General features: G+C 35.9%; 2 protein-coding genes across 3 annotated transcripts in view; one reads left to right on the top strand and one right to left on the bottom strand.

Annotated features, from left to right (window-relative positions):
* PIP4P2 (phosphatidylinositol-4,5-bisphosphate 4-phosphatase 2) overlaps positions 1–19810 on the bottom strand; it is a 724054-nt gene that overhangs the window by 148994 nt on the left and 555250 nt on the right. The gene's annotated exons all lie outside the window — the stretch shown is intronic.
* LRRC69 (leucine rich repeat containing 69) overlaps positions 1–19810 on the top strand; it is a 137359-nt gene that overhangs the window by 57348 nt on the left and 60201 nt on the right. The window contains exon 6 of one of the 2 annotated variants that reach the window (XM_050802632.1): positions 1297–1368. The exons of the other annotated variant lie outside the window; for it this stretch is intronic. Within the exon in view, the coding sequence (XP_050658589.1) occupies positions 1297–1368 (72 nt within the window). The remainder of the gene's footprint in view (positions 1–1296; positions 1369–19810) is intronic. 2 annotated transcript variants of the gene reach the window in all.

The raw sequence follows: 19810 nt of genomic DNA, 5'->3' as shown, positions 1-19810 counted from the left end.
TGCTGCCTAGCTGTAGGGAAGGGGATTGCAGACAGCCTCTAGCTGTTAGCTCTTTCAGGGTCTGCCTTAGCTGCAGAGAGCCTCTTTTCTTGCCCAAGGTCATGCTCTTCCTAAAGCATTCTGCATCTTGTGACCTAACAAGGGAGGGATATAAAGGCTTGGCCATTTCTGCCTGATAGAGAAGAATTTGGATGGGCAACAGCCCTCTGGAGCTCCCCACCCACCTAAACAAGATTCTATTGTGTCTGAATCCCACCTCAACTTCCCCATCTGCTCAGTCCTGCTTCCTGACCCTGCCTTTTACAGGGGTGATCCCTAATAAACATTTAGCACCCCAAATTCCATCTCAGCATCTGCTTCCAGAGAATGAAACCTGAGATAACATGTGACAAAACTGAAGAGGAAGAGTACTGGCATGACTAAAGAGGCATATCGTCTCCCTAGGGAGAGGTATGATCATCAATATATGAGTGACGTTTTAGAAATATCACTATAAGTGGTTGGGACTGTTTAGTAAGTCATACCTTTATTTTTCAATTTTTAAGTTTTTTTTTTTTTAATGTTTCCACTTAAAAAGAAATAATACTTATCCTTTGCTTGCTAGTAGAAACACCAGAACCCAGATGCATTATAACAACCGTGTGGTTACTATGGTAATGAGCAGTCACATTTGGCATGTAGTAGAGGCGGTAACAGATCTTCTTTCTTTTATAAGGAAAGGGTTGTGTTAGCACAGGGCTAAGTAAAAGGTAGATGCTTAATAAATCCTGGTGGAATTTTTAATAGAGACAATACTCTAGGATTACATCTGTTTTCTGTTTCTCAACGTCTTTCTATTTTTAATAATTGACAATGTCTACTGAGTGCTCACCACATAGTAGGCCTTTAGTAAGCACTTTCAGATTCGTAACTCATTTAATTAATTCAACAACCATATGACTTAAGGGCTTCTATTAGCATTTTCATTTTACAAATGAAGAAATTGAAGTACAAAGAAATTAAGAAATTTGCCCATAGTTATAGTACCTGCCAGAGGTGAGATTTGAATCTAGAAGTAGTGTAACTCACAGTGGCTATGTTACATTGCCCCAGAGTGGTCAGAGGAAATGAAGAATTCAAAGATATCTGGCAGTCCAGGATATGGGGATCTGCTTGGGAAGATGTACTGAAGAATTGGTCGGTACAGTGATTAGAAAGACGGCTGCCTTCGTCATGTTGGAGCTTTAAAAAAATTTATGATTTTCCTTATGATTTTGAATATTAGATTAAAAAAATCTCTTCTGTTTTCTGACACAGGAACTTTGTGATCTTAAAAAACTAAGAATCCTAGACATAGCTGGAAATATTATTCAGATATTTCCATCAGGAGTAAGTAGAGTCAACTTTCATTATAACTGAAAAATAATGTTGTTTATGCTATTGGGAATAGAAAAAATATGGGCAGACAGTAAAATCTGTAGTAACTGGAAACTTAAATTATACAAATGACTCAAAGATTTGCTTTTAGAATTTCAAAACCTGTTCTCTCTTGTTTCTTTCTTTGTGCTCTGTGCCTGCTGAACTTGTTTGAACTAAGTGAACTCTGATTGCTATCATAAATATTTTAATATATCAGCTATGATTAAATTTTTTGGTTATTACACACTGCTTTTGGTCACCTCTGACTTTTTGAAAATATTACTTTCCAGAGCATAAATTTTTATCCCTTGTAATTAATCCAAGGGTGACACTTTTGTTAGTTGTTTTTAGGCCATAAACAATGAAAAATGCACTTTTTTCTTATTTGAAAATGAATTTTGACCTCATTTTATTTCAAATACGGTGAAACCGTTTGTCTTGGCAACTCCTAACTTTTGAGAAAGAAATGTCAGTTTTCCTATTGCATTTTTATATCCAATTGAACATGCTTAAATTCATGGGAATAATGAGAAGTCCATCTATCCAGAAGGTATTCAATGAATAGTTGTTGACCCATTAATTATTTTTCCTGATTTATCCACTCTAAATTGAGGTTTCAGTCTTTTTCTGCCTCCTAGAGCAATATTTTATACTGAAGGTAATTCAAATATAAAAAAATGAGTGTAAAGTCTGTGTTTTAGAAAAAAGTATACAGTTTTTAAATTGTGGCAAAATATACACAACGTAAAGTTTACCATTTTGATCATTTTTACTTGTATAGTCCACAGTACTAAGTACTTTCACATTGTTGCACAACCATTGGCATCATCCATCTCTAGAACCTGTTCATCTTCTCCAACTGAAACTCTGTATCCATTCAACTCTAACTCCCCAGTCCCTTTGTACACCTATTTTAGAAGTTCCTATAAATACTTTGAAATACGATATTTCCCCCCTCCATGGCAACCACAAATCTACTCTATGTCTCTGAATTTGACTACTCTGGGTACCTAGAGTACCTAGAGTAAGTGGAACCAGATATTTGTCCTTTTACCACTGACTTATTTCACTTAGTAAAATATGACTAACATTAATTTATCTTATAGAATGTGTCAGAGTTTCCTTCCTTTTTAAGGCTGAATAATATTCAGTTGTATGTATATACGACATGTTGTCTATCCACAGGTATCTGCCCACCTGTGGGACCTTGGGCTGTTTTCTCATTTTGGCTATTGCTGCTATGAACATGGGTATACAAATATTTGTTCTTTATCTGCTTTCAGATCCTCTGGGAATATACTTAGATGAAATTGTTGAATCATATGATAATTCTATGTTTAATTTTTTAAGGAATCACCACAGTGTTTCAAAAAATGTGTAGATTTGAATGTTTAGTAAAAATTGGCTATTGTTAATATTGACCCTGAAAATGCGACATGGTTTTATTTACCCTCTGTGTCTTAATTTAACTCTCTGTGTCCTGTGACGCCTCCCTGACTTCCAAAGCAGCCTTCTGGTGCCACTTTTTCTATGGTATCCCTGGTGCCACTGCTACTTCTATGGTACCTTCTGTTGCCACTTTTTCTATGGTGTTTCTATGGTATGCTTGAGCAACATAATGGAGTAATTCATTTCAAGTCTTTCTCGCTTTTGGATGGTAAGCTTCCAGAGAAAGAATACTCTTTTTTTCCTCTATACCTGCAGTGTCTTGAATTTTAACTCAATACATATTTGTTAAATGAACAAATCTAACTAACGTTCTTAAACTTCATTTATTTTTCACCTTAGTAATCTGTTAATTGACTGTTTCTTCTATGAAGTGATTCTGTACTTAACAATTTTGATAAAACATAATTACTTAGATCTCAATAATTTAGAATAATTTTGACAGATCTGAGTTGGTTTCATCTGTGTAGTACCTATTTCAGAAATTTCTATAAACACTCTAACGTAAGATGATCTGCAAACTCATCTGAGCTTTGGTCCAACCATTTCAAATTATTTTGGTTCAACTGATTCAAAATCAAAGTTTCCCACATTAAAAATATGGCACAAGTGGTGGACCTAGAGGATAAATGACTAACTCTAGGTCACACTATGATTATCAGTGAAAGAGAGTAAGTTTCAAAGTAATGGTAGAGAACATTCAAAACAAGCCATACTTTTTGTGAAACAGAGTAGTGTAGAAGTGAATAACATAGACTTTGGAGTCATATACACATGAGTTTAAAGCACTAATTTCCTATTTTCTAAATTTGTGATCTCAAACAATTTGCTTAATTTCTAAGAGTTGCTGTTTCTTCATCTATATAATGACAATATTAAAACCACTAACCTCATAAGGTTGTTATGTCAAGCAGTGACTATGAAGCATTTTGTGCATAGTTGGTTTCCAGGAATGGAAACTATTATATGTTGTGTATAAAATATATACCAATAGTGAAATACTAATAAGTAATATATAATTATAGCAATCATATGCTCTCTACTGGTGATAATAAGAAGCATTAACCTTGTGAAGTACATTTTTAAAAACATTTTTAAACTATGAGAATATTCAAACATACATAAAAACAGAAAAGCAAAATAAAGCTCTGCGTACCCGTTACTTTTAAGTGTATTCTTAACTCAAAGATTTAAAACCGCATTGTGCATAAGTGCCTTTGAGTAGTTTATTTTGCTGCTTTATAACTACTTTTTAAAATAAGTATTTATTTAAGAGTGTTTTGCTATTTTATGATTTAAATAAATTTGGTGTACAATTTAGAAAATGCAATTTTTTTAGAACAGTTTTTTTTTCTTTGAAATTCACATGGCATTTGAACATTTGAAACTATTTTCTTTCTTTTGAAATGAATTTATTTATACACAAAAGTGAGTCATTTAAAGAAAACATTAAGTAAATGGTGGTACAGGCAGCATGCAGCCCATCATGGTGCTATTTTGTAGCTATGGTGAAAATCATGAAAGAGGTGAATGACTGATGTTTGGAAAACTCTGCTAGAACATTCATTCTGGGTGGTTGGACTGCCTGAGGGAGAGGTCAGGGTCTGCCTGAATTGGGCATTCTTGGTGGGGGAAGCAGCATGTACGGATTAGTGTGAACGTGTTAGGAAGGATGGGAAGCTCGTATGATAGTGGTGCAGGGTACTGGGGTGATACAGAGGCCTTCCTCCGAGGTCAGGCTATGGACTTTGACTCCCAGGGGGAGAATCCAGGGGCGGATGCGTTGCAGGGAAGTGACAGCAGGCCAGTGTTTATCAGAAGGTTGGAACCACTGCTAGTAGAGATAGTGCTGTCGTCTGGTGGGCAGGGCCCCAGGCCTCCCATCGTGAACTCTTTCCATTCATCCCCAGCTTAGGTGCAGAGCCACGGATCCTAATTTTCACCAGGACTTTTGTATAAGAATATACATTAAATGGAAATTTACAGTAAAAAATGGGACTATTATAAATATTTGTTCATATGTGTTAGATTAAAAGAGTTTCTGTGTTATTTAGATATTAAGAAAAAATCTGGCATGATCACATAGTGAATGAATTGTTTCAGAAATGACCAGGTATGGTGACTCACGCTGCAATCCCAGCACTTTGGGAGGCTGTTGCGGGCGGATTGCTTTTGATTCCAGGAGTTCCGGATCAGCCTGGACAACATGGTGAAACCCCTATCTCTACAAAACAAACAAACCACCAAAAAAATTAGCTGAGTGTAGTGGCACACCCTGTGGTCCCAGTTCCTTGAGGTGAAAGTATCACTCAAGCCTGGGAGGTTGAGGTTGCAGGAAGCTGAGATGGTACTCCAGGCTGGGCAACACAGTGAGACCCTGTCTTAAAAAAAAAAAAGAAATGTCTTGGTTCTGTTATGAACATGTAGTCAGATCTGCTACAGAGAGACTTTAGTTTCTTTCCTTATCTCTTTTTTCCTTTCCTTTATTTTAACTTAAAAAAAAATTAAAACTTAAGAATTTTAGAAGTTGTACAACTTCTGCATTCTTCTTAAAATGTCAAGCAAAATAATAGTATGGAATCAAAAGTTTTGGCTGGGCGTGGTGGCTTACGCCTGTAATCACAGCACTTTGGGAGGCAAGGCGGGTGGATCACCAGGTCAGCAGATCGAGACCATCCTGGCTAACACGGTGAAACCCTCACTCTACTAAAAGTACAAAAAAATCAGCAGGGCTTGGGCGGGTGCCTGTAGTCCCAGCTACCCAGGAGGCTGAGGCAGGAGAGTGACGGGAACCCGGGAGGCAGAGCTTGCAGTGAGCCCAGATAGCGCCACTGCACTCCAGCCTGGGCGACAGAGTGAGACTCCGTCTCAAAGAAAAGAAAGCTTCCATTCCAGGACCTCTTCATGTGTGTTTTTAGAAAAGTCTGTTAAAACAGTTTTTTTTCACACGATACTATGTCTGGATTGGTTTTATTATATTTAATTGCCCAGTATGATTTTTCTTTTAAAAAAGTACCATCTGGTCAGGCGCAGTGGCTTACGCCTGTAATCCAAGCACTCTGAGAGGCCGAGGCAGGCTATCACCTCAGGTCGGGAGTTTACAACCAGCCTAACCAACATGGAGAAACTCCGCCTCTACTAAAAATACAAAACTAGCTGGGCGTGGTGGCGCATGCCCGTAATCTCAGTTACTCAGGAGACTGAGGCAAGAGAATCGCTTGAACCCAGAACGCAGAGGTTGCAGTGAGCCAAGATCATGGTGCCATTGCACTCCAACTTGGGCAACAAAAGCGAAACTCCATCTCAAAAAAAAAAAAAAAAAAAAAAAAAAAAAAAAGGACTATCCAAGTGTTCTCCATAAGGCGTTAAAATATATCAATAGCAGAAAGATCAGCAAGAGAAAGCAAAACTCTGGGGGCTATTTTGATCTGATCTATCATTGCACAATTTTAGAACATTCTCAGTTTTCTCATATATAATTTTTTGATACCTAATTCCTGTCAGAGACATACCAAATTATTTATTGTGTTAGTTTGCAAGTGTCCTCAGCTTCTTGAATGAATGGGTATTAAGATTTAAGATGTTGTCTTCATTTATCCTTTTGTAAGTAGCATTTTTCTGGTAATTCATTCATTGTAGAAAATAAGTAAATAAATATAGGAAGAGTAAAATGTAAGGTGTCTTTAAGCTTACCTTCCAGAGATAACACTTTATTGTTTTCTTCAAGAATCTCATTTTTATATTCTCATTTAAAAAACCTTCAATGTATGCTGCATAAAGAAATACATGTCTTACTTTGTCATTTTCACTTAACGTTATATATTAAGCAGTTTCCTTAAATGAATATTCTTCAATATGTGATTTTTAATCATTGGGTATTCTTCTACCTTTTCTTTATCATGTTTACTTTTTCTGACATTTTTATTTATTGCTGGAATTAGAATTGGATTTTGAATGAACAAGCCTTTGAGAGCAAGGATGATCTGAAATAAAATGTCTTTATTTGTATCTGTCTTTGAGAGAATAACATATCTGAAGTATGGCCTTTAGTGGACACTGGGCAATCTATGGCAACACTGTCAGTTGTTCAGTTAGTGCAGGAAACAGTGATACTTGTTTTATTGGTTTCCTGAGGCTGCTATAGCAAAATATCACGACCTGGGGCTTAAAGGACATGTCTTTGTTTTCTCTTCTTAGAAGGATACCAGTCCTTGGATTGTGGCCCACTCTAATCCAGTATGACCTCACTTTAACTAGTTACATCTACAAAGACTGTTTCCACATAAAGTCACATTCTGAGGTTCAAGGTGGATATGAATCTTGGAGGACACTATTTAACCCATTATACTTTGATAGAACATTGAGTTTATTACTCTTATTTAGAATCTGCAAGGGCAATTGGTATAAACCTCCTTGATGATGTTTATATGACATTCCAATTCCATAAACAATTCCTGAGTACCTTCTCTGTAGCCAAGCTCTCTTCTAATCTGGGGAAGCAAGTGAAGAAATATGAATATTGCTGTATAGAAACTTTGGAATTTGTGTTTGAAGAAATCTCTAAACATTGAAGTGGAACCTGGAGATATCAGGAGAACAAGATAGATATGTGATTTTTAATGATGGACAGAAATTTAAAATTAGAAAAATCAAAGAAACTGGCATGAATTAGCTTGAACAAAGATGCAAGTCAGGTAGGTGGTAATTTCATTGTTGAGTTCAAAATACTAAGGGGAAAGTGACCTGTTGCCTTCGTAACTTTTGATGATAGGGAAAGAAAAAGCATTATTATTTGCTGCTGAAGGGTTTTGGATAGGCTATCATCGTGGGATTTCTGGGAAGAAAGGATTACTAATATCTTTCTTTAGGTCAGAAAACTCAGTCTCTGAAGTAGTTGTGATTCAGTCTTTTCAACAGAAAACAAAGTAAATTATTGAAATTTTATGGTTCCTTTGAAACGGTTTTTTATTTAATCTTTTAGTCACAGGTGTTCTTTCTCTAGCTCCTCTTTCCCTCAGGAGCCCAGTTATTTTTCAAACTGCAATCATTTGAAGAAAAAGATGACCTGACAAAAGTGAGAAAAAGTTTTAATGATCATCACCAGGGAACATCATGAGGTTTGTGTTTGATGTGAAGTTTATAACAAAATATCATGTATAAAACATTGCAGACCAAATAGAAAACTTCACATTTCAATAAGCTCTTAGTTAGAATCCTCCATTAGCAATCTATCTAACAACCTGTACTATTATGACTACTTTTCAAATTCACAAATAGTGTTCAGAGTTATCTTTCTGGATGAATACTTTGCCATTATCTAAAAATTTGCAAGTTATCAAATCTGTTTATTATTGAATATTTCCTTGAAGAAGAGAGATTTGGTATCATTATTCCTGTTTGGAGCTGAAGACATTGAGGCTCCAGAGTAGTTTGTCTGCAGCAGCGACCCTCAAACTTGAATGTGCATCAGAATCCCCTGGATGCCTTCTTAAAACCCAGAAGGCTAGGCCCTCCTTCTAGGATTTCTGAGTCAGTAGGTTGGGGATCCCACGGGTTTGCATTTCTATTATGTTCTTGGGTAATGCTGATGCTGTAAGTCCAGCAACTACACTTGGAAAACCATTGGCCTGAATGATGGAACAGTGGCAGAGCTTGAACTTGCACTCAAGACTTTTGGCTACACTCTCAGGACTCCTCCTGCCTCTGAGGAATCCATTCTTGTCTCAGGTTGGAGCAATCTCTGTCATGCTATACAAATAAGGCATTTCTTTGAGCTCACTGGGAGTTTGGGTTCTGAGAATTTCACTGTGTCCTTGACTAAAACGATACTCAAGGAACATTCTTTGGACAATAGAATTCTTGTACACTCTGAAAAATATTTCACATAGATACTAGGATTTTGGTATGTGAACACAAGGAATGCCTATATAGTTGGAGGCTGAGTTTTATATGTTGTTTAATTCAGTTAGCCTTACTTCTTTTTAGCCACACTGTGGATGTACTTGGTGCGTATATGCCACTGACAAAACTTCTTAAACATTTATTCATCAGCCAATCTAAAATTGGAGAGATTTTTTAGCATGTGAATTTAACACTAAATTTTATTTTGGAGAAATTTGGGGAAGGCCAAATCTTTATCATGTTACTTTCATTTCTGAGTTTTGCCTTTTTAAAGTTCACCCTTTGCATTGGGTGATTGTAGTTTGGAAGTGAAACTCAAGTGTAGCTAAAACATTTACAAGGATACAGATAAATGTGGCAGCTTACAAGAAAGTGCTTTGCTAAGAGTAGACACTTAAGAAATGTGCTTAAAAAGATGTAAATTATACCCAATGCTACATTTTCCACATGCACTACTTTCTTTCAGTTTCAAATTCATGATATTAACATTCATGTGAATCTGTAGCTTCCATAAACACATTCTGTGTCAGAGTTAAGAATCTTGGCCGGGCGCGGTGGCTCAAGCCTGTAATCCCAGCACTTTGGGAGGCCGAGACGGGCGGATCACGAGGTCAGGAGATCGAGACCATCCTGGCGAACACGGTGAAACCCCGTCTCTACTAAAAAATACAAAAAAAAAAAACTAGCCGGGCGAGGCGGCGGGCGCCTGTAGTCCCAGCTACTCGGGAGGCTGAGGCAGGAGAATGGCATAAACCCGGGGGGCGGAGCTTGCAGTGAGCTGAGATCTGGCCACTGCACTCCAGCCCGGGCAACAGAGCCAGACTCCGTCTCAAAAAAAAAAAAAAAAAAAAAAAGAATCTTAAGTATTTGTATATCCCTAAGGTTTGTAGGCACATACTGTTTTTATAAGAAAAAAAAAATAAATAAAGCGGGAAAGCCTCATGCAATGTTGTCATAAGAAAAAGTGTGCTTGGACTATTTATGTGAAATCATAGTTATAGCACCTATTCCATTGCATCAATGCCCCTTTTATCCTTCAAGAATTCTTGAGTTATCATAAATAAAATCTGAGAATCTGAAAGCAATTTCCTCTTTTACAGTATGAGAAACATAGGAGGAAAAAAATGGAAGGAACTTTCCCAGAAATACAAATCATTTGAGTAGTGAGGAGAAGATTTGAATCCATTTTTCCCAAACAAAAATTAAATTTGCCTAGCTTAACAATGTACCCATTCTGTGACCTTGGACAGGTAACTCCATTACTCTATGTCTCACTTTTTTCCTCTGTAAGTTGGGGATATTAATAACACTTGTATCATCACATTGTTAGGAAAGTGTCTCACATAACAGTTGGTGGTCAGTAATGATAGAATGAATGAATAATTAAGTGAGATAATATATATAAATTCATATTAGTGTTTGGCACATGACAGATATTGAATGTTATTTTCTTGTCATTTTAAGGTTTGGTCTGAGATACCTGCCCCTCAATCCACCCCAAATTTAGGGTTGTCTCTGAAAGCTTTCAAAGCCATGAGATCACCTGAATGGTTCTAATTTGCAACTGTTAGTGTAAACAACTGATCTGTACCCAAAGGTGTACAAGGGTGACTGGTTTCAGCAGTACACTCTGCTTCCTATTCCCCATGTTGTCTTTGCCCCTGTTCCAGGTTATTTTCCTCTGCAGATTCCTTTACATTCTGTAGGCTTACCTTCCTTGGGCAACAAAACAGAATCAATAAACTATCTCCCTGAACGGGGTCTCCTTTCCCTGGCTCCTTGCCTTTGATTTTCTGTTTATTTCTGTCTTACCCTTTCCCTCTCCCTTGTGGCTCATTTGGTTTGTTTGCCAGACCAGATTCCTCTGGAAATAGGACCTCTCATTACTGAATTCCCTTTTCCTTAGACACTTCACTTAACTTGTTGCCTACTACTTATCCTGATGTCTCTTCTTTTCTTGGATATTTTTAATTTAAAAGGATTTCTCTTTTTATAGCCAATGATTAATGATTTTGATCCACACCAGTCTAAGCATATCTTTCTATGGTGTCCTTGGTTCCAGACACTTGCCTGATATCTAGCATGGTACATATCCTAGTGTACTGTCACTCTCTGTCTGATACTTGTCTAATTCAAATACTACCAGTATCTTTTGTTAGTATATAAATATTTTTGTACTTAATACCATGTCAAGTGAAGAAAGCCATTTTATTTTTGGATGATTTCTGATTTCCAAATGAACTCATCTGCCTTCAATAGAATGATTTCCATATATGAGCAGTAACACAAATATGTGTACATACAGACAAGCATTCCTAGGAGACCATTTAGTTTTGCATTAACAGAAATATTTCTGTGAAATTGATTGAATATTTGGAGAATGTCTATTTCAAATTTAAACATGTTCATGATCAAAAATGTCCTTAAGTGGTCTAGAAAGTGCAATACAATTGTGGGAAAGAAACTCCTTGGGAAAGTGAAATTGTGATGTTTGCCTTGTATCAAAACTCCTATTAAAACTTTTGAAACTCTTTTGCAAGATGGTAGAAAATAGCCTAGAAGTTTAAAAGTGATACACAGGGAAATGTCCATAAAACTGTGGTCAAGAACATCCTGAATATCTCCACAATATAGTGATTTCCTTGGAACTCTCCACTTTGCTCAAATTGCCATGAGAAATTCCAGTTGGCTGCCTCATTCCCATTGTTGTTCTGCCTCTTTCGATTAGCAACATTAGAGATCCACTTTATTCTTGTTCCCATATGAATAGTTTATTTTCTCTGTTTAATGTTAAGGAAAAGTATACCCTATTCTTGAAGCTCATTAAATGCCTCTCTAAAATTTGACCTTGATTTTAAAATAGTATAATTTTCTTTGGTTGTCAATGCTGCCTTCAGTGGCTCAGTTTATTAGGAGCCATACATTCAAAACAACATTCAGTGACCTTTTAAAAAAATGGGACACAAGCCAATGCTTTTCTAATGGAAACCCCTTGTGGGTTCTGTGGTTTTATGTAAGTGATGTAAGCTTAGCTAATATAGAATTAGTGAGTTCCAAAACTTGACTAAATGCTTTCCCTGTCACTACTTTTATGAGAATGAGATCATGTTTTCTGCTGTTTCTTATATGGGGGTGGGTGAAGAAGAGGGTGTTGAATTATACGTTATTGCTTCTTTCACCATTGTAATTCTAAAATTGCAGGGGGTAGACTTTTTGAAATGAAAAGCAGAGAGAAAAAAATTATAAAATATTATTCTTGATGCAATGGTGATTTTGTTCAAATTCTTGTTTTAAAAATTGAGGGCCCAATTAAGTTAGGGAATACAACTATCTTTCTCTTTTTAGTTAAATTACATAATTTGAGTTCTGACTTTCTACTTCTATATGTGATTTTATTGGAATTAAAGATAGGCTGACCCTGAATGCCTATAAAATATAAGTGCTGCAAAGGACCTGTTTCACATGGTATAGTGGTTGGTGAACATCATTTCACCAACCACTATCGCTAGCTACCCTTGGAAATTTTATTCTTCTAGCCAAGTACCTAATGAAAGTGATTCAGGAGATAAAGGGGATGCCTTGCTTACCTTCAAAATGGAGACCTCAAATTTCAGCAACATTCACCTCTCACCTCTCTTGTTGAGAGGTAGGAAGGACAGGCTCATAAGGTCAGAGAGTTGGAACTTCTGTGTTTTTAGTCTTGCAGTAAAAGTGGAGTTCAAATGATTTCAAAATCAGGGCCAATATTTTTCAGAAAGTAAACTTTAAAAAATTAGAAATATTATAAAGAGAGACTGATTGAAATCAAACGTGGCTCTTGTACAGACTGTTTAAGCATTGATTTTCATTTAGATGAGTTCTCTCTCTCTCCCTTCCATCTCCAAGTAATCTCTATGGAGGTCGGGGTTTTTGTCCCTTTCACTGATGTATTCCAAACTTATAACAGTGCTTAGCACAGAGTAGGCACCCAATAAATAATTGCAGAAAATATGGGTAGATGGATAGATTGATGGGTGGGTGGATATGGATTTTACATAACAAACATGATTGCTTTGCTCTTCTGAAAAATCAAAACTAATTTGTGACAATTAATAATTAAGTTGTTTTAAGGCAGTGGATTTCAACCAGGGAAGATTTAGCCCTCCCTCCATGTCCCAGGGATATTTGGCAATGTCTGGAGATATTTTTGGTTGTGAAAACTAAGGAGTGATACTGCTGGCATCTAGTGAGTAGAAGCCAGAGATCCTGCTAAATGTTCTGTAATGCATAGGACAGTCCCCCATAACGAAGTATTACCTGGCCCAAAATGTCCATGTTGAGATTGAGAAACTATTTTACATTCCCACCAACAGTTGATTTAAGGGATTGACTATTTCTTTATGTTCTCCAGGCCTTAATCCTAATACAATACATCTTTATCAAATAGATTTTAGAGTGTATAATAATCAGCAATGTGCTTGTTAAAATGTTGATCCCTGGGCCCCATGGCTCATATATTGTAAATTATTGCTAATAATGCTTTGGCTTTAAAGCTTATTTTTTTCTTGTATGAATATAGCTATATTATATATAAACATATAATATATATTATATATTTTGATTCACATTTACATGATGTATCTATTTTCACTGCCTACTTTCAGCCTTTTTATATCCTTACATTTTAGATGTATATTTTATAAATACCATATAATACTTCATTTAAGAAAATCCATCTGACTATCCTTTCTTTCTCTTTGTTTGAGATGAGATCTTGCTATTTTCCCCAGGCTGGTCTTGAACTCCTGAGCTTAAGCTATCTTCCCACTTCAGCCTCCTGAGTAGTTGGGACTACAGGCATGTGCCAATTTTCCCAGCCTGCTGGGTATATTTAATTTGTTCTACTTGTTCTGTACTCCTTTTATCTTTTTTCTTGCCTTCTTTTGAAATAATTGGATACTCTTTATGGCACATTTTTTAAAAATCTTATGACGTTTTATATCATTTTACTATTCTTATTTTAAAACTTATTTTATTTTAGGTTCCGGGATACATGTGCAGAATGTGCAAGTTTGTTACATAGGTAAACCTGTGCCATGGTGGTTTGCTGCACCTATCAACCCATCACCTAGGTATTAAAACCTGCATGCATTAGCTATTTGTTCTGGTGGTCTCCCTACCTTGCCCCCTCAACAGGCCTTGGTGTGTATTGTTCCCTTCCCTGTGTCCATGTATTCTCATTTTTCAGCTCCCACTTATGAGTAAGAACATGTGGTGTTTGGTTTACTGTTCCTGGGTTAGTCTGCTGAGTATGATGACTTCCAGCTTCATCATGTCCCTGCAAAGGATGTAATCTTATGCCTTTTTATGGCTGCATAGTATTCCATGGTGTATATCTACCACATTTTTTTATCCAGTCCATCATTAATGGGCCTTTAGGTTGGTTCCAAGTCTGTGCTATTGTAAATAATGCTACAATAAACATATGTGTGCATGTATCTTTATAATAGAATGATTTATGTCCCTTTGGGTATTATACCCAGTAATGGGATTGTTGGGTCAAATGGTATTTCTGGTTCTAGATTGTTGAGGAATCACCACACTGTCTTCCACAGTGGTTGAACTAATTTACATTCCCACCAACAGTGTAAAAGCGTTCTTATTTATCTGCAGCCTTGCCAGGATCTGTTGTTTCTTGACTTTTTAATAATCGCCATTCTCACTTTTGTGAGATGCTATCTCATTGTGGTTTTGATTTACATTTCTCTAATGATCAGTGATGTCGAGCTTTTTTTTCATATGTTTCTTGGCCACATAAATGTCTTCTTTTGAGAAGTGTCTGTTCATGTCCTTTGCCCACTTTTTGATGTTTATTTCTCTTGAAAATTTGTTTAAGTTCCTTGTAAATTCTGAATATTAGACCTTTGTCAGATGGGTAGTTTGCAAAAATTTTCTCCTATTCTGTAGGTTGCCTGTTCGCTCTGGTGATAGTTTCTTTTGCTGTGCACGGAATCTTTAATTATATCCCATTTGTCAATTTTTGCTTTTGTTGCCATTGCTTTTGGTGATTTCATCATAATATCTTTGCCCATGCCTATTTTCTGAATAGTATTGCCTAGGTTTTCTTCTAGGATTTTTATGCTTTTGGGTTTTATATTCAAGTCTTCAATCCATCTTGAGTTAATTTTTGTATAAGGTGTAAGGAACGGGTGCAGTTTCAGTTTTCCACACATGGCTAGCCAGTTTTCCTAGCACCATTATTTTCCTACAACCATTATTAAATAGGGAATACTTTCCCCATTGCTTGTTTTGTCAGGTTTGTTGAAGATCAGATGGTTGTAGATTTACCGTCTTATTTCTGAGATGTCTATTCTGTTCCCTTGGTCTAAGTGTCTGTTTTGTTACCAGTACCATGCTGTTTTGGTTACTGTAGCCTTGTAGTACAGTTTGAAGTCAGGTAGCGTGATGCCTACAGTTTTGTTCTTTTTGCCTAGGATTGTCTTGGCTATTAGAGTTCTTTTTTGTTTGCATACGAATTTTAAAGTAGTTTTTTCTAATTCTGTGAAGCATGTCAATGGTAGTTTGATGGGTATAGCATTGAATCTATAAATTGCTTTGGGCAGTATGGCCATTTTCACGATATTGATTCTTCCTATCCAGAAGGACGGAGTATTTTTCCGTTTGTTTGTTTTCTCTCTTATTTCCTTGAGCAGTGGCTTGTGAGTGTGCCAAATAACCAGCTAGCATCATGATGACATCATGAAATTCCCACATTACAGTATTAACCTTAAATGTAAATGGACTAAATGCCCCAATTAAAAGACACAGACTGACAAATTGGATAAAGAGTCAAGACCCATCAGTGTGCTGTATTCAAGAGACCCATCTCATGTGCAAAAACATACATAAGCTCAAAATAAAGGGATGGAAGAAAATTTACCAAGCAAATGGCAAGCAGATAAAAGCAGAGGCTGCAATTCTAGTTTCTAACAAAACAGACTTTAAACCAACAAAAATCAAAAAAGACAAATAAGGGCAGTATATAATGGTAAAGGGATCAACAAGAGTAACTATCCTAAGTATATATGCACCCAATACAGGAGGACCCAGATTTGTAAAGCTAGTTCTTAGAGAACTACAAAGAGACTTAGACTCCCACACAATAATAGTAGGGGACTTTAACGCCCCACTGTCAATATTAGACCAATCATTGAGACAGAAAATTAACAAGGATATTCAGGACTTGAACTCAACTCTGGATCAAGTGGACCTGATATCTACAAAACTCTCCACCTGCAAACAACAGAATATACAATCTTTTCAGTTTCACATGGTACTTACTCTAAAATTGATCAAATAATTGGAAGGAAAGCACTCCTCAGCAAATTGCAAAATAACTGAAATCATAACAAACAGTCTCTCAGACCCCTGTGCAATCAAATTACAACTCAAGATTAAGAAACTTAATCAAAACCACACAACTACATGGAAATTGAACAACCTGCTCCTGAATGACTCCTGAGTAAATAATGAAATTAAAACAGAAATCAAAATGTTCTTTGAAAACAATGAGAACAAAGAGACAATGTACCAGAATTTCTGGGATGCAGCTAAAGCAGTGATAAGAGGGAAATTATAGTACTAAGTGCCCACATCAGAAAGCTAGAAAGATCTCAAATTGACACCCTAACATCACAACCAAAAGAATTAGAGAAGCAAGAGCAAACAAATCCAAAAGCTAGGAGAAGACAGGAAATAACTAAGATCAGAGCAGAACTGAAGGAGATAGGGACATGAAAAATCCTTTAAAAAAATCTATAAATCCAGGAGCTGATTTTTTAAAAAAAAATTAATGAAATAGACTGCTAGCTACACTAATAAAGAAGAAAAGGGAGAAGAATCAAATAGGCACAATGAAAAACTACAAAGGGGATATCATCACTAACCCCAAAGAAACAACCATCAGAGAATACTGTAAATACCTCTTTGCAAATAAACTAGAAAATCTAGAAGAAATAGATAAATTCCTAGACACACCCTCCCAAGACTAAACCAGGAAGAAGTCAAATCCTTGAATAGACCAAAAACAAGTTCTCAAATTGAGGCAGTAATAAATAACCTACCAACCAAAAAAAAAAAAAAAAAAAAAAAAAAAAGCCCAGGATCAGATGGATTCACAGCTGAATTCTACCAGAAGTACAAAGAGGAGTTGGTACCATTCCTTCTGAAACTATTCCAAATAATTCAAAAGGAGAGACTCCTCCCTAACTCGTTTTATGAGGCCAGCATCATTCTGATACCAAAACTGGCAGACACAACAAAAAAAAGGAAACTTCAGGCCAGTATCTCTGATGAGTATTGATGCAAAAATCCCCAATAAAATACTGGCAAACTGAATTCAACAGCACATCACAATGCTTATCCACCATGGTCAAGTTGTCTTCATCCCTGGGATGCAAGACAGGTTCAACATATACAAATCAATAAATATAATTCATCACATAAATAGAACCAATGACAAAAACCCCATGATTATCTCAATAGCTGCAGACCAAGTCTTCGATAAAATTCAACATCCCTTCATGTTAAAAACTCTCAATAAACTAGGTATTGATGGAACATATCTCAAAATAATAAGAACTATTTATAACAAACCCACAGCCAATATCACATGGAATGGGGAAAAGCTGGAAGCATTTCCTTTGGAAACTGGCACAAGACAATCATGCCTTCTCTCACCACTCCTATTCAACGTAGTATTGGAAGTTCTGGCTAGGGCAATCAGGTAAGAGAAAGAAATAAAGGGTTTTCAAATATGAAGAAAGGAAATAAAATTGTCTCTGTTTGCAGACGACACGATCCTATATCCAGAAAGCCCCATTGTCTCAACCCAAGAGATCCTTAAACTGATAAGCAACTTCAGCAAAGTCTCAGGATAGAAAATCAATGTGCAAAAAAATTACAAGCATTCCTATATACCAACAGTAGACAAGCAGAGAGCCGAATCATGAATGAACTTCCATTCACAGTTACTACAAAGAGATTAAAGTATGTAGGAATATAGCTAACAAAGGATATGAAGGACCTCTTCAAGGAGAACCATTTTTCTATTCTTTTAACTGACTACCCTAAAAATTAAAAAACATTATTGCATGCTTTATGAAAAGTATTTATTTGGTACTTTTTCTGTCCTCTTAGATAATTCAAAACTTTCCATTACATACCTCCATCTTTTAAAAAAATTTTTAAGCAACACATAATAATTGTACATATTTATGGGGTAGAGAGTGAGATTTTTATACATATATACAATGAGTAATGATTGAATCAGAGTAGTTAGCATATCCATTACCTCAAATATTCATCAGTTCTTTGTGTTGGAAACATTCAACAACCTATTTGAAATTCAGCTATTTGAAAACATACCATAAATTATTAACTATAGTCACCGTACGGTGCTATAGAACACTAGAACTTCTTTCTCCTCTCTAGCTGTAATTTTGTGTTTGTTAACTAACGTTTTCCTCACCTCTTCCCTACTCTTCCCAGCCTCTAATAACCACTATTCTATGCTCTACTTCTATGAACTCAACATTTTTATCTCACACATGAGTGATAACATGGCATTTATCTTTCTGTGCCTGACTTATTGTAGTTAACATAATGTCCTTCAGGTTCATCCATATTGCCTCGAATAACAGGATTTCATTCTTTTTATGACTGAATAATATTCTTTGTGTGTGTGTGTGTATGTGTGTGTGTGTGTGTGTGTGTATATATATATATATATGCAACATTTTCCTTATTCCTTAATCTGTTGCTGGATACTTAGGTTGACTACATATTGTACTGCTGTAAACATGGGGGTGCAGATGTTTCTTTGGTATACTGATTTCTTTTCCTTTGGAAATACTCAATGGTACTGCTAGATCATATTGTAGTTCTATTCATAGATTTTTGAGGAAACTTCGTACTGTTTTTCATAATAGATGTACTAATTTATGTTCCCATCTACAATGTATGAGTTTTCTTTTCTTTGTGTCCTCACCAGCATTTATTTATTTTTATTTGTTTGTGTTTGTTACAACAAATTCAAACTTTTGGACAAGAGCCATTCCAACTGGGATATGTCTTACTGTGGTTTAGATTTGCATTTTCCTGGATGATTAGTGATGTTGGACCTGTTGGTACTTGTTGATACTTGTTGGCAATTTGTGTGTCTTCATTTGAGAAATGTCTATTCAGATCCTTTGCCAATTTTTAAATCAAATTATTTGGAGTTTCCTTTTGCTCTTGAGTTGGGTTCTTGTTTAATTCTATATTAATCACTTGTAGGATGAATGGTTTAGAAATATTTTCTACCTTTCTATAAGTAATCTCTTCACTCAGTTGATTGTTTCCTTTAATATACAGAAACTTTTAAGTTTGATATAATCTTGTCTATTTTTGCTTTTGTTGTCCGTGGTTTTGAGTATTTTTTTTAATTCTCTTTTTAAAAAAATTATTCTTTCTATTTTGATTTTGGTGTGGGCGTAAAATCTTTGCCCACACCAATTCCTGAAGTGTTTCCCTTATGTTTTCTTGTAGTAGTTTTATAGTTTCAGGTCTTACCTTTAAGTCTTTAATTCATCTTGAGTTGATTTTTGTTTATGATGGGAGATATGAGTCTAGTTTCAATCTTCTGTTTATGGATATTCAATTTTCCCAGCACTGTTTATTGAAGAGGCTCTCCTTTTAGTGTATGTTCCTGGCACCTTTGTCAAAAATCAGTTGACTGTAAATATATGGATTTATTTCTGGGTTCTCTATTCTGTTCCATTGGTCTAAGTGTCTTTTTTAAACCAGTTCTATGCTGTTTTGGCTACTATAGCTTTGTGGTATATTTTCAAGTCAGGTAGTTCAATGACTCTAGGTTTGTTCTTTTTGCTTAGAATTGCTTTGGTTCTTGGGGATCTTCTGTGGTTCCATATGAATTTTAGAATTACTTTCTCTGTTTCTGTGAAGAATATCATTGGCATTTTCATAGGGATTGCTTTGAATCTGTATATTGCTTTGTGTAATATGATCACTTTAACAATATGAATTC

Source organism: Macaca thibetana, chromosome 8 (assembly GCF_024542745.1).
Source record: "Macaca thibetana thibetana isolate TM-01 chromosome 8, ASM2454274v1, whole genome shotgun sequence".
Taxonomy (NCBI): domain Eukaryota; kingdom Metazoa; phylum Chordata; class Mammalia; order Primates; family Cercopithecidae; genus Macaca; species Macaca thibetana.
This window is presented reverse-complemented; position numbering and strand designations above follow the sequence as displayed.